The 19,691-nt window shown below is 43.5% G+C and overlaps 1 protein-coding gene across 2 annotated transcripts; it reads right to left on the reverse strand.

Moving 5' to 3' along the window:
- Window positions 1-5,552: 5,552 nt before the first annotated feature.
- LOC118099390 (MORN repeat-containing protein 4) lies at window positions 5,553-19,016 on the reverse strand. Of its 2 annotated transcripts, none has more exons than XM_035143976.2 (6): window positions 18,909-19,016; window positions 17,606-17,677; window positions 12,591-12,705; window positions 10,286-10,395; window positions 8,452-8,671; window positions 5,553-6,166 (listed from the first exon to the last, which is right to left on the reverse strand). In XM_035143976.2, the coding sequence occupies exons 2-5, from the start codon at window positions 17,670-17,672 to the stop codon at window positions 8,517-8,519; spliced, it is 447 nt and encodes a 148-aa protein (XP_034999867.1). In that variant the 5' UTR covers window positions 17,673-17,677; window positions 18,909-19,016; the 3' UTR covers window positions 5,553-6,166; window positions 8,452-8,516. The 2 variants fall into 2 exon arrangements, with proteins under 2 accessions (XP_034999867.1, XP_047197721.1); XM_047341765.1 differs by having other exon boundaries at window positions 17,606-17,680; window positions 18,909-19,013.
- Window positions 19,017-19,691: the final 675 nt, after the last annotated feature.

Raw genomic sequence — 19,691 nt, forward strand, 5'->3', positions numbered from 1 at the left:
GATGGTGTCTTCACCTCCCTCGGCACACTTCCCTCCCTCCTCCCCCACACTTCCCTTTCTCCTCCTCCTTTCCTCTACGTCTGTTCGCTGAGCTCAAGTGTTATTCCTCCTCTCCAGCGTTTACACTCGCAACTCCATCCCTCTTGTCCTCTTTCAATCTATTCTTCTTTTCGCCCCCGAGCACCTGCAGCACGAACGCAGCAGCATGTTGAACTGTTAAAATATAACCATAAAATTAATGTGTCCTGGTCTTAAAATCAAGATGTGCGATGATGACTCGCCCGAGGGAAAAGCCGTAATAAAGACTTGACTTAATAATGAAGGAAACAAAATGAAGGCTGGGATCCGAGTCGGCCTGTTCTCCATTTTGAGGATTTTTAATCATATTTTCAAAATCATAAGTCACAATTATTCTCCAGCGTTAATATGTTTGTACCCTGGAGTCTCCTGAGCCTGAAGGAAGGAGTGGAAAACACTTCAGTCGTTCACGTGTCGCTGTGTCAAGAATCGCGTGGCAGCAAAATCCATAAGTTCACTATTCAGGTCATTTTTTTCAACAACCAATCACATCAAATGACTTCCTTTCTTTCCTCTGTATGTTTGATACATGAAGTCATTTAGCTCAGTTACTGAGCATCGATTGTGCTCGGGCATTGTGAAACAATCAGTCCGATATATAATGTATCATAGGTAATAATAATTATCACTATACAATAATACTTTACATTACATAACAGTCAACATGGTGTATAGTCCTGTATTTCTGGTTATAAATGCTGAATATTGAATGGTTTTTCATATGTTGCGCCCCTTTTTGGTCAAATATAGCTTCACCAAAGGATTCTTTTCACTTCAGATTTGTAAATTAGTCTGTGAAATATGAGAAAATACTGAAAGATGCTCATCAAAAACATCTTATTTTGTCCAGAACCCAAAATCGATCAATCTTCTGATTCCAGAAATCTCCGTCCGAGGCTCAGATATCTGAAGAACCGTTCGTCTGATCGGCTTCACGCTTGTCACGTGTGTCGTTAAGGTTCCATTTGGACGCGTGATACGTTCAATACTAATAAACTTTGAATAAACAGGAGACCGGCGCTCTGTAGCAGCGGCGGCGGGGAAGTGGTTGATCACGACATCAGCACCAGAACTCTTCAGGTCAGGTTCTGTGGTCTTTATCTGCTGCAGCTCAATCAATCCACTTTCAAACTGTTTTGATTGGTTTATTTCTTTACATGATCCTGATGAATGTGTTTCTGGAGGAGGCAGGAGGCGTCTCGTGGATCTGAATCTAGTGAATTTAAATTTGATAAGAGGACATTTATATGATCTCTACTGAGTCACATGGTAGTTAGACAAAGTATTTTTCTTTTTGCTGTAACTGATGGAACACAAACTGAAGTAACCACCCAGACAGAATGAAACCAGGAGCGTAGCAGATATGAAGTATATTTACACTTTAGGTTCCTCTTAACTACCAGATAATCCAAAATACCATAAAATAATTTAACCTTTGGACCCAAAATCATGATCCGAATTTACTTCCTGTGTATTCAAACCATCACCGGACACAAAAGCTCCAATGGAAGAATCAGACTTGTGATTTCCTTCATCTCAGCCGCTGGTTTGTGATTTATTAAAAAGCAGAAGCTGAACCTCCTGCTTCTCATCCCTGAGCTGCAGCTGTGGAAGATTCAGAGCTGCTGAAATTTTTATTAAGCAGATGAATACACCTACATGTTTTATTCCCCACCCCCCCCACCCTGACGCACTCATGCATGTTTACACGCAAACTCCCAAATGTGCCGTTGTGAGCAGTGGGAACCCAGAGCAATTAAAACCAGGCAAAATCCAGCTGGGCGTCTGTTTTCTCCCTCTTTTCTCGTCTCCCTCCTCGTTCTGACAGTTTTTATTCCTGGTTGCGGTTGCGTTCGCAGCGACGCGGTGGCGTCCCTGCAGTGCCAGGCCCCTCTTATCAGTATGCCGTGTGCATTTCCTCTCTAAACATGGCCAAAGCTTTTGGGAGCCGTGAAGCTTCGCTGATAAGATAACAGACAAAGCCCTCCTCTCTTGAAGGGGACGCATGAAATAGAAAAATAGGAAATCCCTCCCCGGGGAGTGAGAAGGAGAGAATAGCAGGAGAGAGCAGCGAGGAGAAATCATAAAAATGAAAAAATATGAAGGTTCGTTTTTTTAGCGAAGGAACAAAAGAAAACACACAAACACACACCAGCCGCCACTTCTGGTGTGTTAGGTGAAGATGATCTGCAGAGCATATTTAAATACTTCGCCATGGCAACAGGCTCTATGATTAGGGGCAAACAGGCAAAACTGCAGCAGCACTTGAGATTGAGATGATAGAAATTAAGGGAACTCTGGACGGTTTCCAAGGAGATGAAAAAGGCGGAGGGGTTAAAGTCCAACCTAAACACACCTTAAAGCTATTTTAGTGACAGCGGAACAGCGTGTGGGTGGGGGGAGGGCGGGCGGACTTTCTGACAGCCTATAGCTCCACAAATAATCGCTTCACCTGCCGAGATGTGTGATCAGGGTTCAAACTCCCTGCGGTCGTGTGCACCTTTCATCCGCCTGACGCGAGACACACAACAAAAAGAGGCTGATAACCCGGCTTCGTTTCCACAGGTTTTTCTTTATTCCCTTTTGTTTTCCTCCCTCCACTTAAAATACCAAATACTGCTTTTTAGTCTTCCATGACATCATCATTTTTGCAACAGATTCGTAAAGGAACCACAAAGGGAGTGAGATTATGGCTTTTTGTGACGACGGCCTCGGGGCTGCTGTGTTTAAAGGTGTCGAGGTGAAACAGACGTGAGTCAGAGGATCCCACGTGGTCCAGTGTTGCACATTCAACTGTGAGAGAACAGTTGGTTCTTTTTTTAACTTTCAACCCACAAAAAAAAAAAACACATGTTTTACATCAACATGAAGTTTTACAAAGTGACAGTGAAGCTCCAGACTGAACAGAAACTAAACATCTCTGCATCACAACACAAACACTTTCTACTTGTTCCTTTGTATCTAACACGAGATCTAAAATGTTTTCTACCTAAAGACAAAATGATCCGCTGAGCGTAGATTGTCTTCACCTTATTCTGACTTTTAGTTTCACAGTTAAAACGGTTTAGTTTCAGTTCATTAATTAGAGATTTGTACGATGCATAATGTGGACGTCGTTATAAGAAGTGATCAAACTCCATCTACCACGATGAGGCTCAGAGGACATGTCCTTGTGTGTGTCCCCTTCTTGTTTGTACACCGTGCACACACAATTAGCTAGGTGGCGCAATTTCCCGTTGCCGCTGCTCTGTTGTTTGACAGGTGGCAGTAACGCAACAATAAACGAGCTGTGAAGAAGACGGGAGTGAATATATCTCAATTTAAATTTAGCGATGAGAAGAGTGACACAAGCTGAGCACTCACACGTACACGTTGCTTTGACGATGGGCGATCCCGACGCTTGGCGCTGGCGAGATCGTTATAACGACAACAACCGATGTGCATGTACGTGAAAGCTACAGGCTACGTGCACATGACTACGCTTTTGTTAGAAAACGAATCACCTCTTCTGCGGATACGCCCGTCGTCCGCTCTACTCCGTAGTTTTAGAGCCGCTAACGAGATGTTCGGGTCTTTTTTGATCACGATGTTTCTCGTTTGCAACTAAAAAAACAAACACTTCCTGTTTACACTTGCACACACATGCTCAGTGTATGCGAGTGGTCACGTGAGACGCGTTTTCAGACACGTGCGCTGAAACCTGTGGTCGGCCGAAGCTGTGACCTCGTCGAACTCCACACGAAGCCACAGGAAGCAGAAGTTTTATTCGCTCGCTCGCAAAACAAACGGGACGCAAAGGTTCACGACGGCCACGTCTGCATGCGTGTGACCGTGCACTCAAACTGCAGCAGTAACACACACCGGTCCGACTCTGTCCTCCGACCCTCACCCTGTCCGTCTCACTTCACGAAGCAGAGACAGAAACACAGTAAACAGTAAAACAGTCAGTTTTCAAAGCACAGTAGAAGAAGGTTTTTTGTTCAGGCACTCGTTTGACTCCCTCTGTGTGTTTTTTCTTTTCTCGGTCTCGCCCGACTGTCGACCGACGGTTCCAGAGCAATGCTCCTCTCATATTTTTTCATTACAGCAGTGATTATAGTAATGGGTTTGGTTTTGTTTCCGCAGAACATCAGGCCTGCACAGACACAGGAGTGTGTGTGTGTGTGTGTGTGTGTGTGTGGGAGAGAGAGAGTGAATACTGAGGAAACTAATCAAAATAATGACGCTGATTACAGCTGCATTGTGTGTGGGTGTGTGTGTGTGTGGGTGTGTATGTGTGTGTGTGTGTAAATTAGTGACACAACTAAACAGGTTCCCTCGGCACAGACTCTGGGTTTAACGTGTGCAAAGAGAAGAAATTAAAATTTACATTCAACAAGAGAAAAAACCACAACAACAACAACAACAAGTCCAGGTGTAAAATAAACAGTCATAGAGCCTCGATGAAAGTAAGAAACACGACGACCTCTAATGTTTTGTCAAAACAGCATCAAGTCTCCTCCGATTGTTCGAAATCTGAACCTGAGACTGAACTCACAAAGATTTATTTTACTTCAAATCGTTATTTAGGACGTTTTCACACTAAGAGCCAGATTCTAAGATGCTCATATTCAGGATGCTGTGGCTTCACTTCTGGAGAGTGGGAGGAGGTGGAATCCGATCCGTGCTCCAGATACAGAAGCACCTACTTGTGAAGGGACAATCTGGCATTTTTGGTCCGACAGATAAAACGAAGGACTCCCTATGAACAAGCATATTTCCTAAAAGTGGTTTAAAGTGGTTTGACATTTTGGAAAATATGCTGTTAAGAGCAGGCGATGGATTATCTCATGCAACACTCAGCATGAAGGAAACATGGGAGCTGTGGTCACCACATTTAGAACTCCTCCTTTAGTCCAACAGTTCGTTTGAAGGAGTTGAGGATATCACAGGATCTTTGTGAATTCAGTTTTACGGTGGATTTCGACATCAACCCTCCTTCATCAGCGGAGACTCTTCACAGTGAAACATGAAATCAGTGAAAACCTTTACACGTTAATATCAAATGGCAACTTTTCAAGTCGAGATTCTAAGGTGCGTTTTAAAGGGGTTTAGCGTTTTTTTTTTTTCTCAGACTGTGAAGAAACATAGAATCATTCACAAATAAAAAAAAATAGAATAATTAAAAAACATGCTGTGGTCTAAAGGTTTTTTTTTTTGGAAACCAGGTCATTGAAGTGCACATCAGCCATGTGACCCGCCGCAGCTAAAAGGCAACAGTCCATTGAACAGTGTCGCTATTCGGATCTCAGAGCCAATTAAAAGGTGCGAGATGCCTCCGCCAGTCCGACTGTTTCAGATGTCACTGTCAAACCGTTGGGGACGCCAGCGCCCGAACCACGTCCCAAATTAATCGTGCTCTGAGATAATCACATAACTGACAATTAACTCCGTTTCCCACTTAATACCCTCCCACCACCCACCCACCCGCCCACAGCACAACACACACACACACACACACACACACACACACACGGCACGTCGACACACCAGTCTCATTACACACAGACAGACGCTGATTCCCAGCAGGCACACACGCGTGAAGTATGTGTTAGTAAGAGCTCATCAAAAGCTTTGTTAAAGTTCACAACAGCGACGCTTACACCTCTAATTTTCTTCTTCTGAGGTTCTCTTTTTTTTGTGGGTGATTTACACACAAACGTTAAAAACACTGATCAGTAAAACATGGATGTGAAAAGTAGAAAAATAAAACACAAACACTGAAGAGTCTCAGTTCAAAAACACGCACAAAAAAAAAAATCCATCCTGAATAAACGAAGTCTGGTTTTGGTAAATTCCTCCTTTCAGGTAAAGCACATCATGAATTCCTGGTAAAAAAAAACCAAAACAAATACAAATGAGATTCAGACTTTTGCTCGAGTGTTTTTCCCTTTTTCGTTTTGTTTATTTGCGTGTGTGTTTCTGGAGTGAAACCCTCGGAGCTCGGAGTCGTTTGACAGCCGGGCTCTGTTTCGCCAGATGAGCCTCTCTGACCCACAGAGACTGTTCTGCAGACTGAGCAGCAGCAGCCTCCTCATCCCCATAAGACCTGCAGGGAAGGGAATCTTGCTTTCAGGCAGAAAATTGCACGTTATTATCAAATTGCACCTCCAGCACAGAAATTGCACTCATTACTGCAGCCTGCAGACTCAACTGCAGGCACTTCCATTCCCCGCTGCTGTCCCCCCCCCCTCCCCCCTCCCTCTCCACCACCTCCCAGCATCCTCTCTGGTTGTAGAGCCACTGATTCTGGATCAGCTGCAGCCGGTCGGCACTGCTTGGTCGGCACTGAGGAGGATGTTCCTGCTGATGTGTGATCAGACTGAGCTGTAACGGCACTGAGTGGAAAAAAAGTAGAAGAATAAAAAAAAGCTCCAGCCAAGATCCTCTCCCCTCTGACATCTCACCAACTTGTCGTAAACATTTCAGATTCTGAGAGTAGAGCACCAGCACGAGGTCGGAGGTCAGCACAGGGTTTAACAGGAAGGCAGGAAACTGACTTGGTGATTTAAAGGTCAAAACACGTCTCAATGTCCAAGTTCAAACTGGGCTCAACATGCTGAAGCTTTAATATCCAGTTCCATCATTATCTTCAAATGTATTTTATGGTAAAAAAAAACAACAACAAAACTGCAATACAGGAAATATTCAGGTATTTCAGGAGCTGTGTTTCGAGGTTAGTTGTGTAATTTATTAGCAGAAGCTGATTTCCAGAAGATTTTGAATGAAAGAGCTGCTCAAGGTTATTTTTTCATCATCTAATAACTGTTGGAAATTAGTCGCCTTATATACACGATATACAATATGTAGGAGTACAACTTTTGCACTGACTCAAATAATAAAAAGTTTGAGTCAGTGCAAATAGGAGTTTAATAACTGAAGGTGACGCGATTCTTTCTGTGAGGAAAATTAAACACCTATAAAATAAAGAGTTCATATATAACATGTTTTACCTTATGGGTGTTGGGTTTAATATGATTAAGACAAAAATCTTAGTAAATCACTCTTGAGCAAGAAAGTTAAGAAATTGTGAAAAACTTGACTGTCCAAGTCAAACTAAGTATATTGACAGATTGAGATTGTTATAATAAATGTAATCTGATTACATTATAGATAGGATTCCTGCAGAGATTGGCGACCAGACTCCTTAGAGGAAAACCTTTACAGAATTACTTGATGATAGCAGTGGGTGACGGACACGTTTAATCAACAGTTTCTACATTCGGCTGAGAGAGAGAGAGGGAGAGAGAGAGAGAGAGAGAGAGAGAGAGAGAGAGAGAGAGAGAGAGAGAGAGAGAGAGAGAGAGAGAGAGAGACAGAGAGAGAGAGAGAGAGAGAGAGAGAGAGAGAGAGAGAGAGAGAGAGAGAGAGAGAGAGAGAGAGGGAGAGAGAGAGAGAGGGAGAGAGAGAGAGAGAGAGAGAGAGAGAGAGAGAGAGAGAGAGAGAGAGAGAGAGAGAGAGAGAGAGAGAGAGAGAGAGAGAGAGAGAGAGAGAGAGAGAGAGAGAGAGAGAGAGAGAGAGAGAGAGAGAGAGAGAGAGAGAGAGAGAGAGAGAGAGAGAGAGAGAGAGAGAGAGAGTTATCTGTGACTTTAATTGCTTGCAAATGATGAAAGTTGAATCTAATTAGAAATGGTAATGGATTTCAATCAGGAAGTGAAACTATTCAGATATGATGTCAAAGTAAGATTAGTGAGTAAGAAAGCAAAGTAAGATTCAGATTTTATTCATATAAGTGAAAATAGCAGCACGGCCGAGCAGCTCAGAACTGAACCGATGAAACGAGAAGCTAATTTACAAGCTAATTAAGTTAGCTGGGGTTTAACTAACGTAAGCTAACGTCGCAAACTGGTGATCGGAAGGTCTTTTCTATTCGTGGAAAATGTTCTAATTTAGAGAAACAATAACATTGAAGGAAATGTTATAACATAATATTGAGATTTGATAAGTGAAATGATCCCAGTTCAAACCCACACAGACGTTGTTTGACGTGAAAATCACCAAGTCAATGTTTACTAGAAAACGTCCATATGCACTTTAGAATCCAGAGTTGTGTTTTGTCAGGTTAGCTGACCCTGAATCAGATTTAGCACCAGCGTGTTAACTGAACAGCAAATCTGTGTTTGGCTCAACTGATCCTGAATCTGTGGCAGAAAAGCAGATTTATGACACTGGAGACATTGATTTCTAGAGAATCCTGCAGCTTACAGGTATGAGACATAACACAACAAGTAAATATATGAACTAAAGAGAGAACCTCCTGACATCGCAGTCAAAGAAAGTGGAAGAGAAACCGAAGAAAAGGAAAAGATGAATAACGTAATCAGCTGCTCAAACCAATGGGGGGATGGTGGGACGAGGGTGATCCTGGTACTGGGGCACTGTGGGTCATGTAGTCCGGGTCACATGGCCAGAGCTCGGGCCCTGGCGGCTGCCGCCTGCGCCCTCGGCACAGCTCCCTGGCTGTTCTCTCTCCTGATCAGCTGGTTGGTCTCAAACAGGCCCTCGTGGCTGCTGCCTCCGCCGCCGGGGCCTCCGTCCACAAACGTCAGGACTCCTGCACCGGACGGACCAGTCAGAAAGTATCTAACTAAAGCAAACAGCCGCTACGTGACCAGAAGAAACCAGAAGAAACCAGAAGGAACCAGAAGAAACCAGGACCCGACGCCACGTTCTCTGCTCTTTCAGAGGCAAAACATACATTTGTTTTAGGTTTTTTTTCCCAGTCTGAAAGTGTCCAGCCTTCATGCTAAGCTAAGCTAAGCTAAGCTAACAGGCTGTTGGCTCCGGGTACATACGTATTTATCGCAGGAGCGAATTTCACAAAAATGCTCTTTTATGGTTAAGAGGAAAACGTGGTCTGACAAAGTTAAATAAATGTTGGATTGACCAAAAATACAAAAATCAGATTCAAGTCAGATTTTTTAATAGTAGCAGCACGATATGAAACAAAATTGTGAATCTGACGTAGAGAAATTAGTTTTTCTTTATACCTGGCATTTTTTGTTTCTTCAGGTTTCACATGTTTCCTCGTTGAAGCTGAGGCTTCATCACCTTTATCTCCCTTTGACCCTTTGGTTCCAGTCATATAATTAATGGCTTAAACTGTTACCTGACGTCAGGTTAATGTTTAACTGAGAACTGCACTCAAACAAACTTTTAAGAAATGAAGCCCTTCCTTTGAACAACACAGGCTGGAGCCGCTCTGACTTCAGGTCGTCAGATCAGAGGAAACTGATGTAATCTTCATGTTCCATCTCTATTTTTAAAAGTACAAAAATGAGCCCGTTGTCTCGGTGACACATTGTTCCGTCCTCGCCACCCGGCGGTGTTCAAATAAAAAACGTGTTGATTACCTCCAGAGACTCCGCGTCGAGACACGGGAGGTTTCAGACAATTAACACGTTTCACTGTTTGATATAATTAAAAAGTATTTAAGTTGCCTGGTATCAGAACAAAGAGCACGGAGGAGGACACAGTATCACTGAGACGATTAGACACTGGTGTTTATTTCTCCCAAAACGTTTATGTAAATTTAAATGCCTTCATTGGTGCAAGGTTTAGCAAATTTAAACCAATTATACAAAGAAAAAAAACAGACAGAAAATCACTTGAGTGTAGCAAGTAACTGAAATCACACGTTTCCAAACTAAGACACTGAAATGTTATTTTCTGAAGCCATTAAAAGTTTTTACTTTTATTGTCAGAATCTCGATTGTAAATTATCTATTTCTCCGGCTGAGTGATTTCTTTTTGAAAGAAAGTTCAAAGTTTTGCAAATTTAAAACAATTATACCCCCCAAAAAAAAAAAAAATCCCTTAAATTTGAGATACTGAAATATTCAGTTCTGCTGCTTCGTCCTTTTGTTAAACGCCATTAAAGGTTTTCAAGTTTTGCTTTTATTAAAACAATGTTGATTGTAAGTTGATTTCCCCGGAGGAGTGGAAGCTTCACGCACTTTAACATTGGCTTCATTTTCTATATAATCTATGATCAGGATTTATGTAACGTTAGCTACGGAAGCTAAGTGAGGACTATGGGGGTTATTTCCCTATTTGCTGGTTTTATGCAGACGATGGTTTTATCTGTGGGAAACTGGCGGGATATGTGTCGTACGGCTGCCGTCATGAACTTCTCTGTCTAACCCTACCTTCCTGGTGGAAGTCTTACCGTGGCCGTCCACACATCCGCTTTTCAACTCGCCCTCAAACCTCATCCCGTCGAAGCGAGTGAAGACGCCCACGCCGTGGAACTTCCCCTGCACAAAGTCCCCTTCGTACCTACAAGAAAAAAAGAACAGATTCACAAACAAACACTGTTAAACTGCCGTTGGCACATCACATACCACGGCAGAGCTTCATAACACTTAGGAGGGCGTGGAACACTTTCATAGTACTCACAGCTACAGATGGACTGCGACACTGCGGCAACGCTGTCCTTGAATGTTTGGAATCTCAGGCATGAAAGTCACGAATGGAATCAACACATTCACATCGAAGCCTCCATCAGTCACTCACTCAAACTTTCACAAACGCAGCACGTAGCTCTGCAGAGTTTACAGGTTTCATTTTGCTGAAACTAAAACTGAAAATCAATGGAGTGAAAACTGCTTTTTTTTAAATAATCCCGTGATCCCGCTGTGCAATCTGCTCATTTAAAAACAAGAGACACTGAGATCACATACAGTAATAATAATATATCCCAGGTGGACTATGACATGGAGTCCAACCTCACTATAATCCAACTTCACTGACCTGCATCCTGCACAAAATCCTGCTCACCTATAAATCCCTTCAGGCCCTGTTCCACCTGACCTGACCTCCTCCACCCCCTCCTCCAGGAACCTACGTCTGCCGACCTGCTCACAGGTAGCAGCCCCCCCCCGACCACCCCCGTCTCTCCCGGCACAAATCCACAACATCCCATCTCTCGACACTTGAACTTCAAAACCCACTTTTTCACGAAAGCTTTTGCATTGTGATTATTGTCGCTCTTTTTGTCTTCAATTTGTCTTTTATGATCATGTGACCTATACCTGTTCGACTCAATTCTTTTCTCATATCAGTTAATTCTCAGGTGGTCGTTTGTGAACATTCGTCAGACAGTGACTTCCTTCCTCCATCTTTAAAAACAATTCTAGAAAACTAGAAAGATAAATGAAGACTTTATGTTATAACGTCCGGCAAAGAAGTTATGTTTTCACCCCTGTGTCCATTGGTTTGTACGTTTGTCAGCAGGATTATGTAAAAACATTTATATTAAATAAATAAAACCTGGATTTACATGTGGTTATATTGTAAGTATAGGATTTTTTCAGCTGTACCTTTAAACCTTAAAAAGCAGATATATGTTGGCATGAATCCGAAGAAGAGAAATCCTATTACTTTCTTTAGCATTGTGAGATATTAACAATAAAAATAGTAACCTTATTGTTATTAACAAACTCATTTATGATACCGTACGTTTTTTTATTTTTAATTCTAACACAGGAAACTGATTCTAAACACTGCATTATCAAGAGCTCTCCGTCTCACAGTTTCACCCACAGCTGAGATGAAATTAAAAATGAATCAAAGTGCAGAGTCTCAGTCTTTTTTCTTTAAACACACGCAGCGTGAACATGATGTGATATTACTTTAATGTCAACTGAACTGCCAGAGAGCAAAATGAGATCAGACGTCTGCAGGAGAAAAGATAAATATAAAAATGTAATAACTGAAAACCAAATAGATTTTTAAACTAGTTCATTTAGAGTTATTTTATCTGGAGTGGATTTTTTATCCTCTGATAAAAGGGAGATTTTGTGCCCAAAACAATTCAACATCCATCTGACGACAGGAGCAAACTGAAAACTTTCTGTGAAGCTTTTCAAAGCGACAGGCAGCGGCCGTGTGAAGCTGTAAAGACAGATTCTCCGATCATCATTCATTTTACACCTTAAAAACAGGTTTTTGTGTTTCCACCTGTTTCCACCTGTTTCCACGGCCCTTGAAGAATGAATCAACTGTGTGTTTTCTTTTTTCTCCAAGTGATAATGCAACAAATGGCCTCGAACAGGCTCCACTTTGGTTCTTCGTCCTCAGCTGCGTCGTACTTGAACCTTCACGAGACAAAGAGGAGCGGATGAAAAGCAGATGTTTCCGTCTGCTCCGGAACGACCCGCAGCTAATATCACGGCAAGAGAGAGAACTACTTCTGACAATCTGACATTGAACATGTTCAGGCCACGGAAGTACTCGAACAATTGTGAAGTTGGAAAGAATTTTTTTAACCCGACACCACCTGCAGATTTATCTTTGAGCTCCGATCTGCGGTTCTTTCCTTTTGTTCAGAGGCCGAGAGACGAGATTCTGTTTTCATGATTTTTAGAAAGAGGCAGTGGGAGATTTCAGAAACAGACATAACACAGATCTAGGGGGTTTAATTAAAAGGTGATTTAAATTGAAAAGGTCAAGGCTGGAAGTGAGATACAGACCTGGAGCCGTCAGTGAAGACCAGCATCCCGCAGCCGTTGAAAAGGCCGTTCTCAAACTGTCCGGTGTAGCACGTCCCGTCGCTGAAGGTCAGCTGACCCAGGCCGTGACGCAGACCTGCAGAACAGAGCGAGACATTTTAAATTAACGAGATTTCTAAAGAACTTACTGTTCTTGTTACTTGCATAGCCCATATTCACAAATCCCAATCAACAATCTGTACAAGGTGTGACATGTTAAAGGTCTTCAGAAACCAGGTCCTTGTTTTTCAATAAAAATCATCGCGCACAGAAACCTTACACACTGAGTTTGATTTCATTTTTCTGTTCCTTCTGAAAAGTCGCAGTAGGAGATAGAATGTGGATCATTGTGTGGTCGTCCCGCAGGAACCTGGAGAATTTCATCTTCTGATCAAGATGTCGCCAAATTATCCTGATCGCTTCCAGGTCCATTTCCGGACGTCAGTTTGATTCGCTACCGGAAAACTAATTTCTGTGATTCAATCGATCTCAAACAGGTCAGAACAACTCACCGGCTGTGACGGAGGAGAAACAGGCAGAACTTTACTGAGGGACAAAGGTTTCTGAGATGGTCTGTTAGCGTGAGATCACATTTATTTTTAAACGTGTGAAAATGTAAGATGAAAAAATACGGACTTGATGTTCAAAGACCTGAACCCTCGACTAGAGTCAGGAAAAACTGGGGAATGCAAATTACGTTTTGGGCAAAAATGTTGAAGAAGGAGATTCATAAATGTTGCTCTGACAGACAGAAGGAACAACCACACTCATGTCTCGACTCACAATGTTCCCACGGAGGTGAGAACCAATTTCCCTCCTAATTTTGTATTTCTCGGATCAGGACGGTGGCAGGCGAAGGAGGCGGCGAAGGAGACGAGTGAGCGCTGCTCCTTGCCAACCTCTATTAGCAGGCCCAGCGGGAATTAGGAGAATAACTGGATGTGAGGCACAGTTGGACACGGGCTGAAGAGGTCCCGGGTTCCTCCGAGCAGCTGTAAGCGAGGAATAGGATTTACAGAGAGCTCGCCAAGTGGCATGAAACCAGTGGAGAGGAGAAGATCTGGAGGGTGGGAGGAGGAGGAGGAGGAGGAGGAGGGGGGGAGGCAAACCTGAACAGCGGATTGGGATTTACAGGAGGGGAGGCGGGGGAGGCCAGGGAGTGTTGTCCCCTGCTTCCAGCTAATGGCAAAGTAAATTAGGCAGTCCATCTGTCAGGGCTGCTTAAAGTGCTGCTCTCTGCCTAATCTCAGCAGGGTTTTCACAGGAGATTTGGAGAAGAGATTTGGCCGAAACTAAATCTGGAGCTGTGCATTCCATTTTCAAAGTCTTTCCTCCTCTGACACATCCTGCATCCATATGTGCTTGTGTGCGTGTAAGTGTGTATATACAGTATGGGTATATATGGGCGTCTATGGGTAAAGAAGAGGGCCAACGGGGGCTTAAATCCAGCTCCTCCGCCTGCAGGAGCCCTGACAAGCGAGTGGGAGCCCGAGGCGTGAATTTCTCGTACTCGCCACCGAAATGTGACAATCTGCGGCTCGTCAGAGAGAGGTCGCCTTCGCCTGGCCACAAACACCACGTGGAGTTTTCCTCCATCGAGCATCCCCAGACCTGCTTTACAGAATGAATGGTGCTACTGCTGAATGTAAGGGAGTAAAGTGGCGTCGGTTTTGCAGACCACGATGAAACCAACAGTTTGCTTTGGTCTGAATGGACAGATCCTCAGTGGACTGCTGCAGCCACGGACAACACTTTCCTCTCCTCGGACCTGATCCCTGCAGACCGGCTCTAATCCGCCGCTCAGCTCCTCTGTAACTCCTCTCTCCAATCTCATGTTGGGTCACGGTCTCCAGCTAATTTCGGTTTGGCACAATTTGTCCGGCTTTTATGTCAATCAATAGCGGTAATGCGTAGATGTTAAATGACCACACGGGGGAAGTACAGTCGTAAATGGCTTCTGTCTGAGCCCTGTCTGCTGTGGATGTACCCGACCTTCTTCCTGTAACCTGATAGCTCCCCGGTCTGTGTTCAGCTGGAGCGCCGCTGAATAATTCATGTGACACCGTAGACCTCTGTCCGACATGCACCTACATGTTTGTGTGCAAACAGTGACTCTGCATGCATGGACGCACGACACGTGTCGATCTGGGTTCACGACAACACCTCCCAACTCACACACACTCACACACTCACACACACAGACACACAACTACTTCACAGAACAAAGTCAGCGGTGTGATTTCAACTAATAGTGTTAATACCAAGAGGAAGTGTAATCACACATAATTTGGAAATGCCAGAAAATGAAGTGTCTCTTAGGAAGAGGTGAGGGGAAACACTTAAACTTATTTACACTAGGTACAGAAAATACAGGGACATTAGTGGAAAGGGAATCCAGATATTAACAGATATTTATCATCATAAAAAACAGAGCTTGTGATACGACTGAAAGCTCCAGAGCAGCTACTAAATGGACTTTTTCTATTCCTACCATTGTTTTAAAGGTCAAGGATGAAGTAGGAACCTCAGGACTCGTTCACACCTGGTTGGGTTCAGAGCTTCAGACTCTTCAGTTCAGTCTGAACCTGAACATCAGGTGTGAAAGGTTCCTCAGAGCAGAAGAGGAGTTCTGGGTCTGGATCAAACTGAACCAGGTTCTGTTGGTTTGCAGTGAAAACACTTTGTTGGAGAGTTTGGACTTCAGGACCAATCCCAGGAAGTAGAGACAGAATTAAACAATAGAAGAAGAAGAAGAAGAAGAAGAAGAAGAAGAAGAAGAAGAAGAAGAGTACTGTAGTACTGTGGAGTAATGTGGAGTACTGGAGTACTGTAGAGTACTGTAGAGTACTGCGCCTGAAGGTGCTGATGCTGCTAGTGATACCATCATGATGTTACCATGGCAACCAGATGAAGCGATTCATTCATTTCCTCCATTCAAACAGAAAGACTAACACCCCCCCACCTGACAACACGCCCACGTCAGACCCTGTCTACAAACCAATCAGAGTCCAGTATAGGTAGACTCCGCCCACGTAGGTGATGATGATAGGACGAACGTATGTCAGACAAAACTCTTTAGTCCCTAAATTACAAAGTGGAACCAGAACTAACAGATCTGATGAAACAACAAACTCATGAAGCTTCAGACTCAGAGAGGAAACGCTATTTGCTTCTCAACCAACCACAGCTACAGCTGCTGATGAAGCTCATGGGATATGATCAAAAGCTCTAGAATGTAGAACAGGAACTGAAATATTCTAAGGTTTCGACGATGTGACGCACCTTGAGATGAAGTATGTTGTCATTTGGTGCTTTACTAATGGAATTGAATTGAATATGTTCTATATTTCAAAGATAATTAAAAAGAAACAAACGTGAAAGAAACTCCAGACAATGCCATGAGACCCTGACAGACACCACAGTGCAGCTTCACTTCTCTCCAGGCATCACTGAGGAACCTGCTGTGCATGAGACCCTGTGGGTGTCAGTGCACACGCACAGACAAACCAGTCCAACAGTCTTTTGCGAACCGTGCACAGACCATATGTTTCACACCCACTGTGGTGCCAAGCTTTTGTTCCTTGTTTCACTTTGCCCCAAAGGTTGTCCAAGTGTTTTCGCTAACCTGCAGATACTGGTTTAGGTAGTGTGATATCCTGCCTCAGCGGGCTTACTGGCACCAGATGGTCTGTGTGCATGCATGTGCGTGTGCGTGTGCGTGTGCGTGTGCGTGTGCGTGTGCGTGTGGAGAAATGCCTGTAGTTCCTGACTTCAGTTTGACACCTTACTTTGCCCGTTGGATACAATCTGTTTGTGTGAGAGTGCAGGTTCATTTAAAGCTACAACCACTTTCCCTGTTGTGACTCGCACATATTTTACCCCTGACATTAAAATGACATGTTTTATTCATCAAAGCTCCAGTGAGCAACTTTATCTTAAGCATAGGTTTTATTACTAATATTCCAGTTTGGTCCAGGGACATCATGAGTCAAATTTCATACACCTGCTTTTAGAGCAAACCTCATCTGAAATGCTTTTGAAACTATACCTCCGCTTTGCAGATCATGTCCCCCCCCCCTGTGTGTGTTTGTGTGTTTGTTTATCTGTCGGTAAACAACATTTTTTTTTATCCCTTTAATATCGCGAGAATGACGTTTTTCTGACATCTCTCAGGGAATAATTGGTGCATCTTGGATGGACTTTAGGAGACTGACACCTATGAGTGTGTGGAATTTGGTGCAGCTTGAATTTAAGGGACTGTTGGAGCTCTATCGAGAGACACTCAGGTTTGTGGTTAGTTTGTCAGAAAGACAACGCAAAAACTGCTGAACAGATTTCCAGGGAACTTGGTGGAAGGATGGGACACGGGCCAAGAAAGAACTCATTCAGTTTTGGCCTGGATCCGGACAAAGGGGCGATGTGGTGTTCGGATCCAAATACAAATCTGAGAGAAGCTCCGTATAAAAACAGAACATTTACCATCGATTAACATAAGATATATTTAAAAGAGAATCAGAGAAGTTTGACATGCAAACACAGAAAGAGATCCAGAGGTCAACCATGTTCAGATTCCACGACAATGCTATAGACTTTATTTCATTTTGTCATTTTTGCATATATATGTAAATTCTGTAAAATCCACATTCCACTCGTTCAAAAATGTCATCTGCCAAAGACGAGGGTAATGTGAGCGTTTCAGCAGTAGCCTCCTTGACTTTTGACCCCCATCACAATAACAGTGGCTTCCTCTCGTCAGGCGCGGTGTGACCTCGGATCAAGAGATGCCACTGAGCTGTGTACAACTGTCTGTTAATGCAAACGAGGTCCTGCTACTCCACACACAATATGTTACTGTGATATTCTTACTTCTGCTTCGAGCTTCATCCCATGAATCAACCAGTGTGGTATCTACGTGGACTAGATTATAAAACCAGTTCTGTGGCTCATGCAAATGAAGCCGGTGAAGGAGAGTGGATGATGGAGGAGGTCAGACTTGCCTTCTTTCCATTCGCCGTGGTACTCCTCGCCATTTGAGTAGGTGAAGGATCCTCGTGTCAGGGTCATGGGTCCTGCTGGATAACACAAAACAACACACTGTCACACCTGACATTCACACACACACACACACACAGATCCAGGAACGACAAACCACAACTTTCCCCAACTACCTGCAGCTAAACCTCGTTGGTCTGACAAACCAAAGTAAAGACTCACAGCTGGTGATACAACTAAAGCAGCAAGTGACGAATAATCGCACAATTATTTAGACTATTTCCGAGAGCTCCACCAATGTTTTGGTGGCCGATGCCGATATTAGAGAATTAACAGAGAGTAAAACATTTCTGATTTATATATATATTGGCTGATATATGAAAAAAAACTAACTAAATTGTGAATGAATCCTAATATGTTGTTATCGAACTCTTATGACAGAAATTGTACTGAGGCTTAATATTTTACAGTTTAGTCATAAACCTCAAAATAAATACAAAGAAAATAATAAACAATACCAATAAACCTTATTTCACATTTCATATATCATAAATGACTAATTAAAGTTAAACACAAACACCTTTCAGTACCACATATAAATCACAACTAGACCTACCACCAACACAGAACATCGATGGAAAATATAAATACATATTTTACGTAAAATTGTAAAGATGAAATACAAATCTCAAGCAACTGTCGTCTGGGTTTGTTTTGTGCACTCGATCCAAACCAAGTCCAAGAGACAGAAGGAGATATATGAACATTTTGCATTTTCCACTTGTTATTGTTGCAATTTTTTTGCATGGTGGAAAACTTAAAGCATGAAAAGATATGAACCATATCTGAAACAATAAGACATATTCCTGTGGTCACATGATATATATATATATATATATATATATATATATATATATATATATATATATATATATATATATTGCCACATCTGTATGTGTGAAGCAGCTGTTTCCTGTGCTTCTCTGTTGGCTTCTCTCCCACGGACAGAAACATCACACACACACACACACACACACACACACACACACACACACACACACACACACACACACGCACGTTGAGGCTTCACCATGAGACTGAAAACATCTGAGGTCGCTCCACGAACTGGATAATGAATCGCTCAGATTCCATCACCGCTGTCAGATCAGACGGGAGGAGGAGTGTGTGTCCTCCATCTAATGTTGCCACAGTAACGGCGCCATAATCCCTCTGATCCTGCCGCTGCCCCCACACACACACACAGATGGAGGAGGCTCAGCTGGAGGAATAAGATGAGCTGTTATTTACCTTGTTTGTTACGAAAGAGCAGCTCGGGCTCTTTTCTCTACATCCCTGAAAACAGCGGCGCTTCCTGCTCCTCTCGGCGGATCGTTCCCGTCGCTTCCGGGTTCTGACGGAGCTGCCTCAGCGTCCCTCCAAGGCGCCGCGATCCGATTGGCCGCCGCGCCTCCACCTGGACTCAACGCGCGCTCCCATTGGCCCGCTCGCCCATGCAGCCTCGGCGGCGGGAGACATGTTTGTCGAGGGCAGCGGGTTCAACGTTAAAGGGATAGTTCACCCCAAAAATGAAAGTTCCCTCATTATCCACTCAGCACTGTGATGGGGGGGTAAACAGCCGCTGAATCCAATACAGTTGGAGTAAATGTAAAAGTAAAGCTCCTTCTTCAAACGTAAAAAAAAAAACACAACACGCCTCCTTTCTGCTCCTGTGGTGTCATCCAAGTGTCCACAACCGCACGTTCACATTCACGCAGAAACGCCGCACAACCTCTACGCTCTCGTCCAAGGCTCACGTGACGGCATCAGTGACCCTCAGCAGTAACCGCAGCTAAGCAGCGATGCTACCGGAACTAGCAATGCTAATATAACTAGCAATGCTAATATAACTAGCGATGCTACTGGAACTAGCGATGCTTCCGGGAACTTGGGGCAAGAGCTTGTGTGCGGTGTGTGCGTGGAGACGTGAACGCGGCTCCATAGGAGGATATCAGAGGACATTTAGGCTAAAAACATGGTGTAAACCCGCCCCCCCCCACTCCATCGGCATAGTGGTGAGTAGATAATGAGTGA

The sequence above is a fragment of the Hippoglossus stenolepis genome, chromosome 2 (genome assembly GCF_022539355.2).
Source record: "Hippoglossus stenolepis isolate QCI-W04-F060 chromosome 2, HSTE1.2, whole genome shotgun sequence".
In the NCBI taxonomy this organism is placed as follows: Eukaryota; Metazoa; Chordata; class Actinopteri; order Pleuronectiformes; family Pleuronectidae; genus Hippoglossus; species Hippoglossus stenolepis.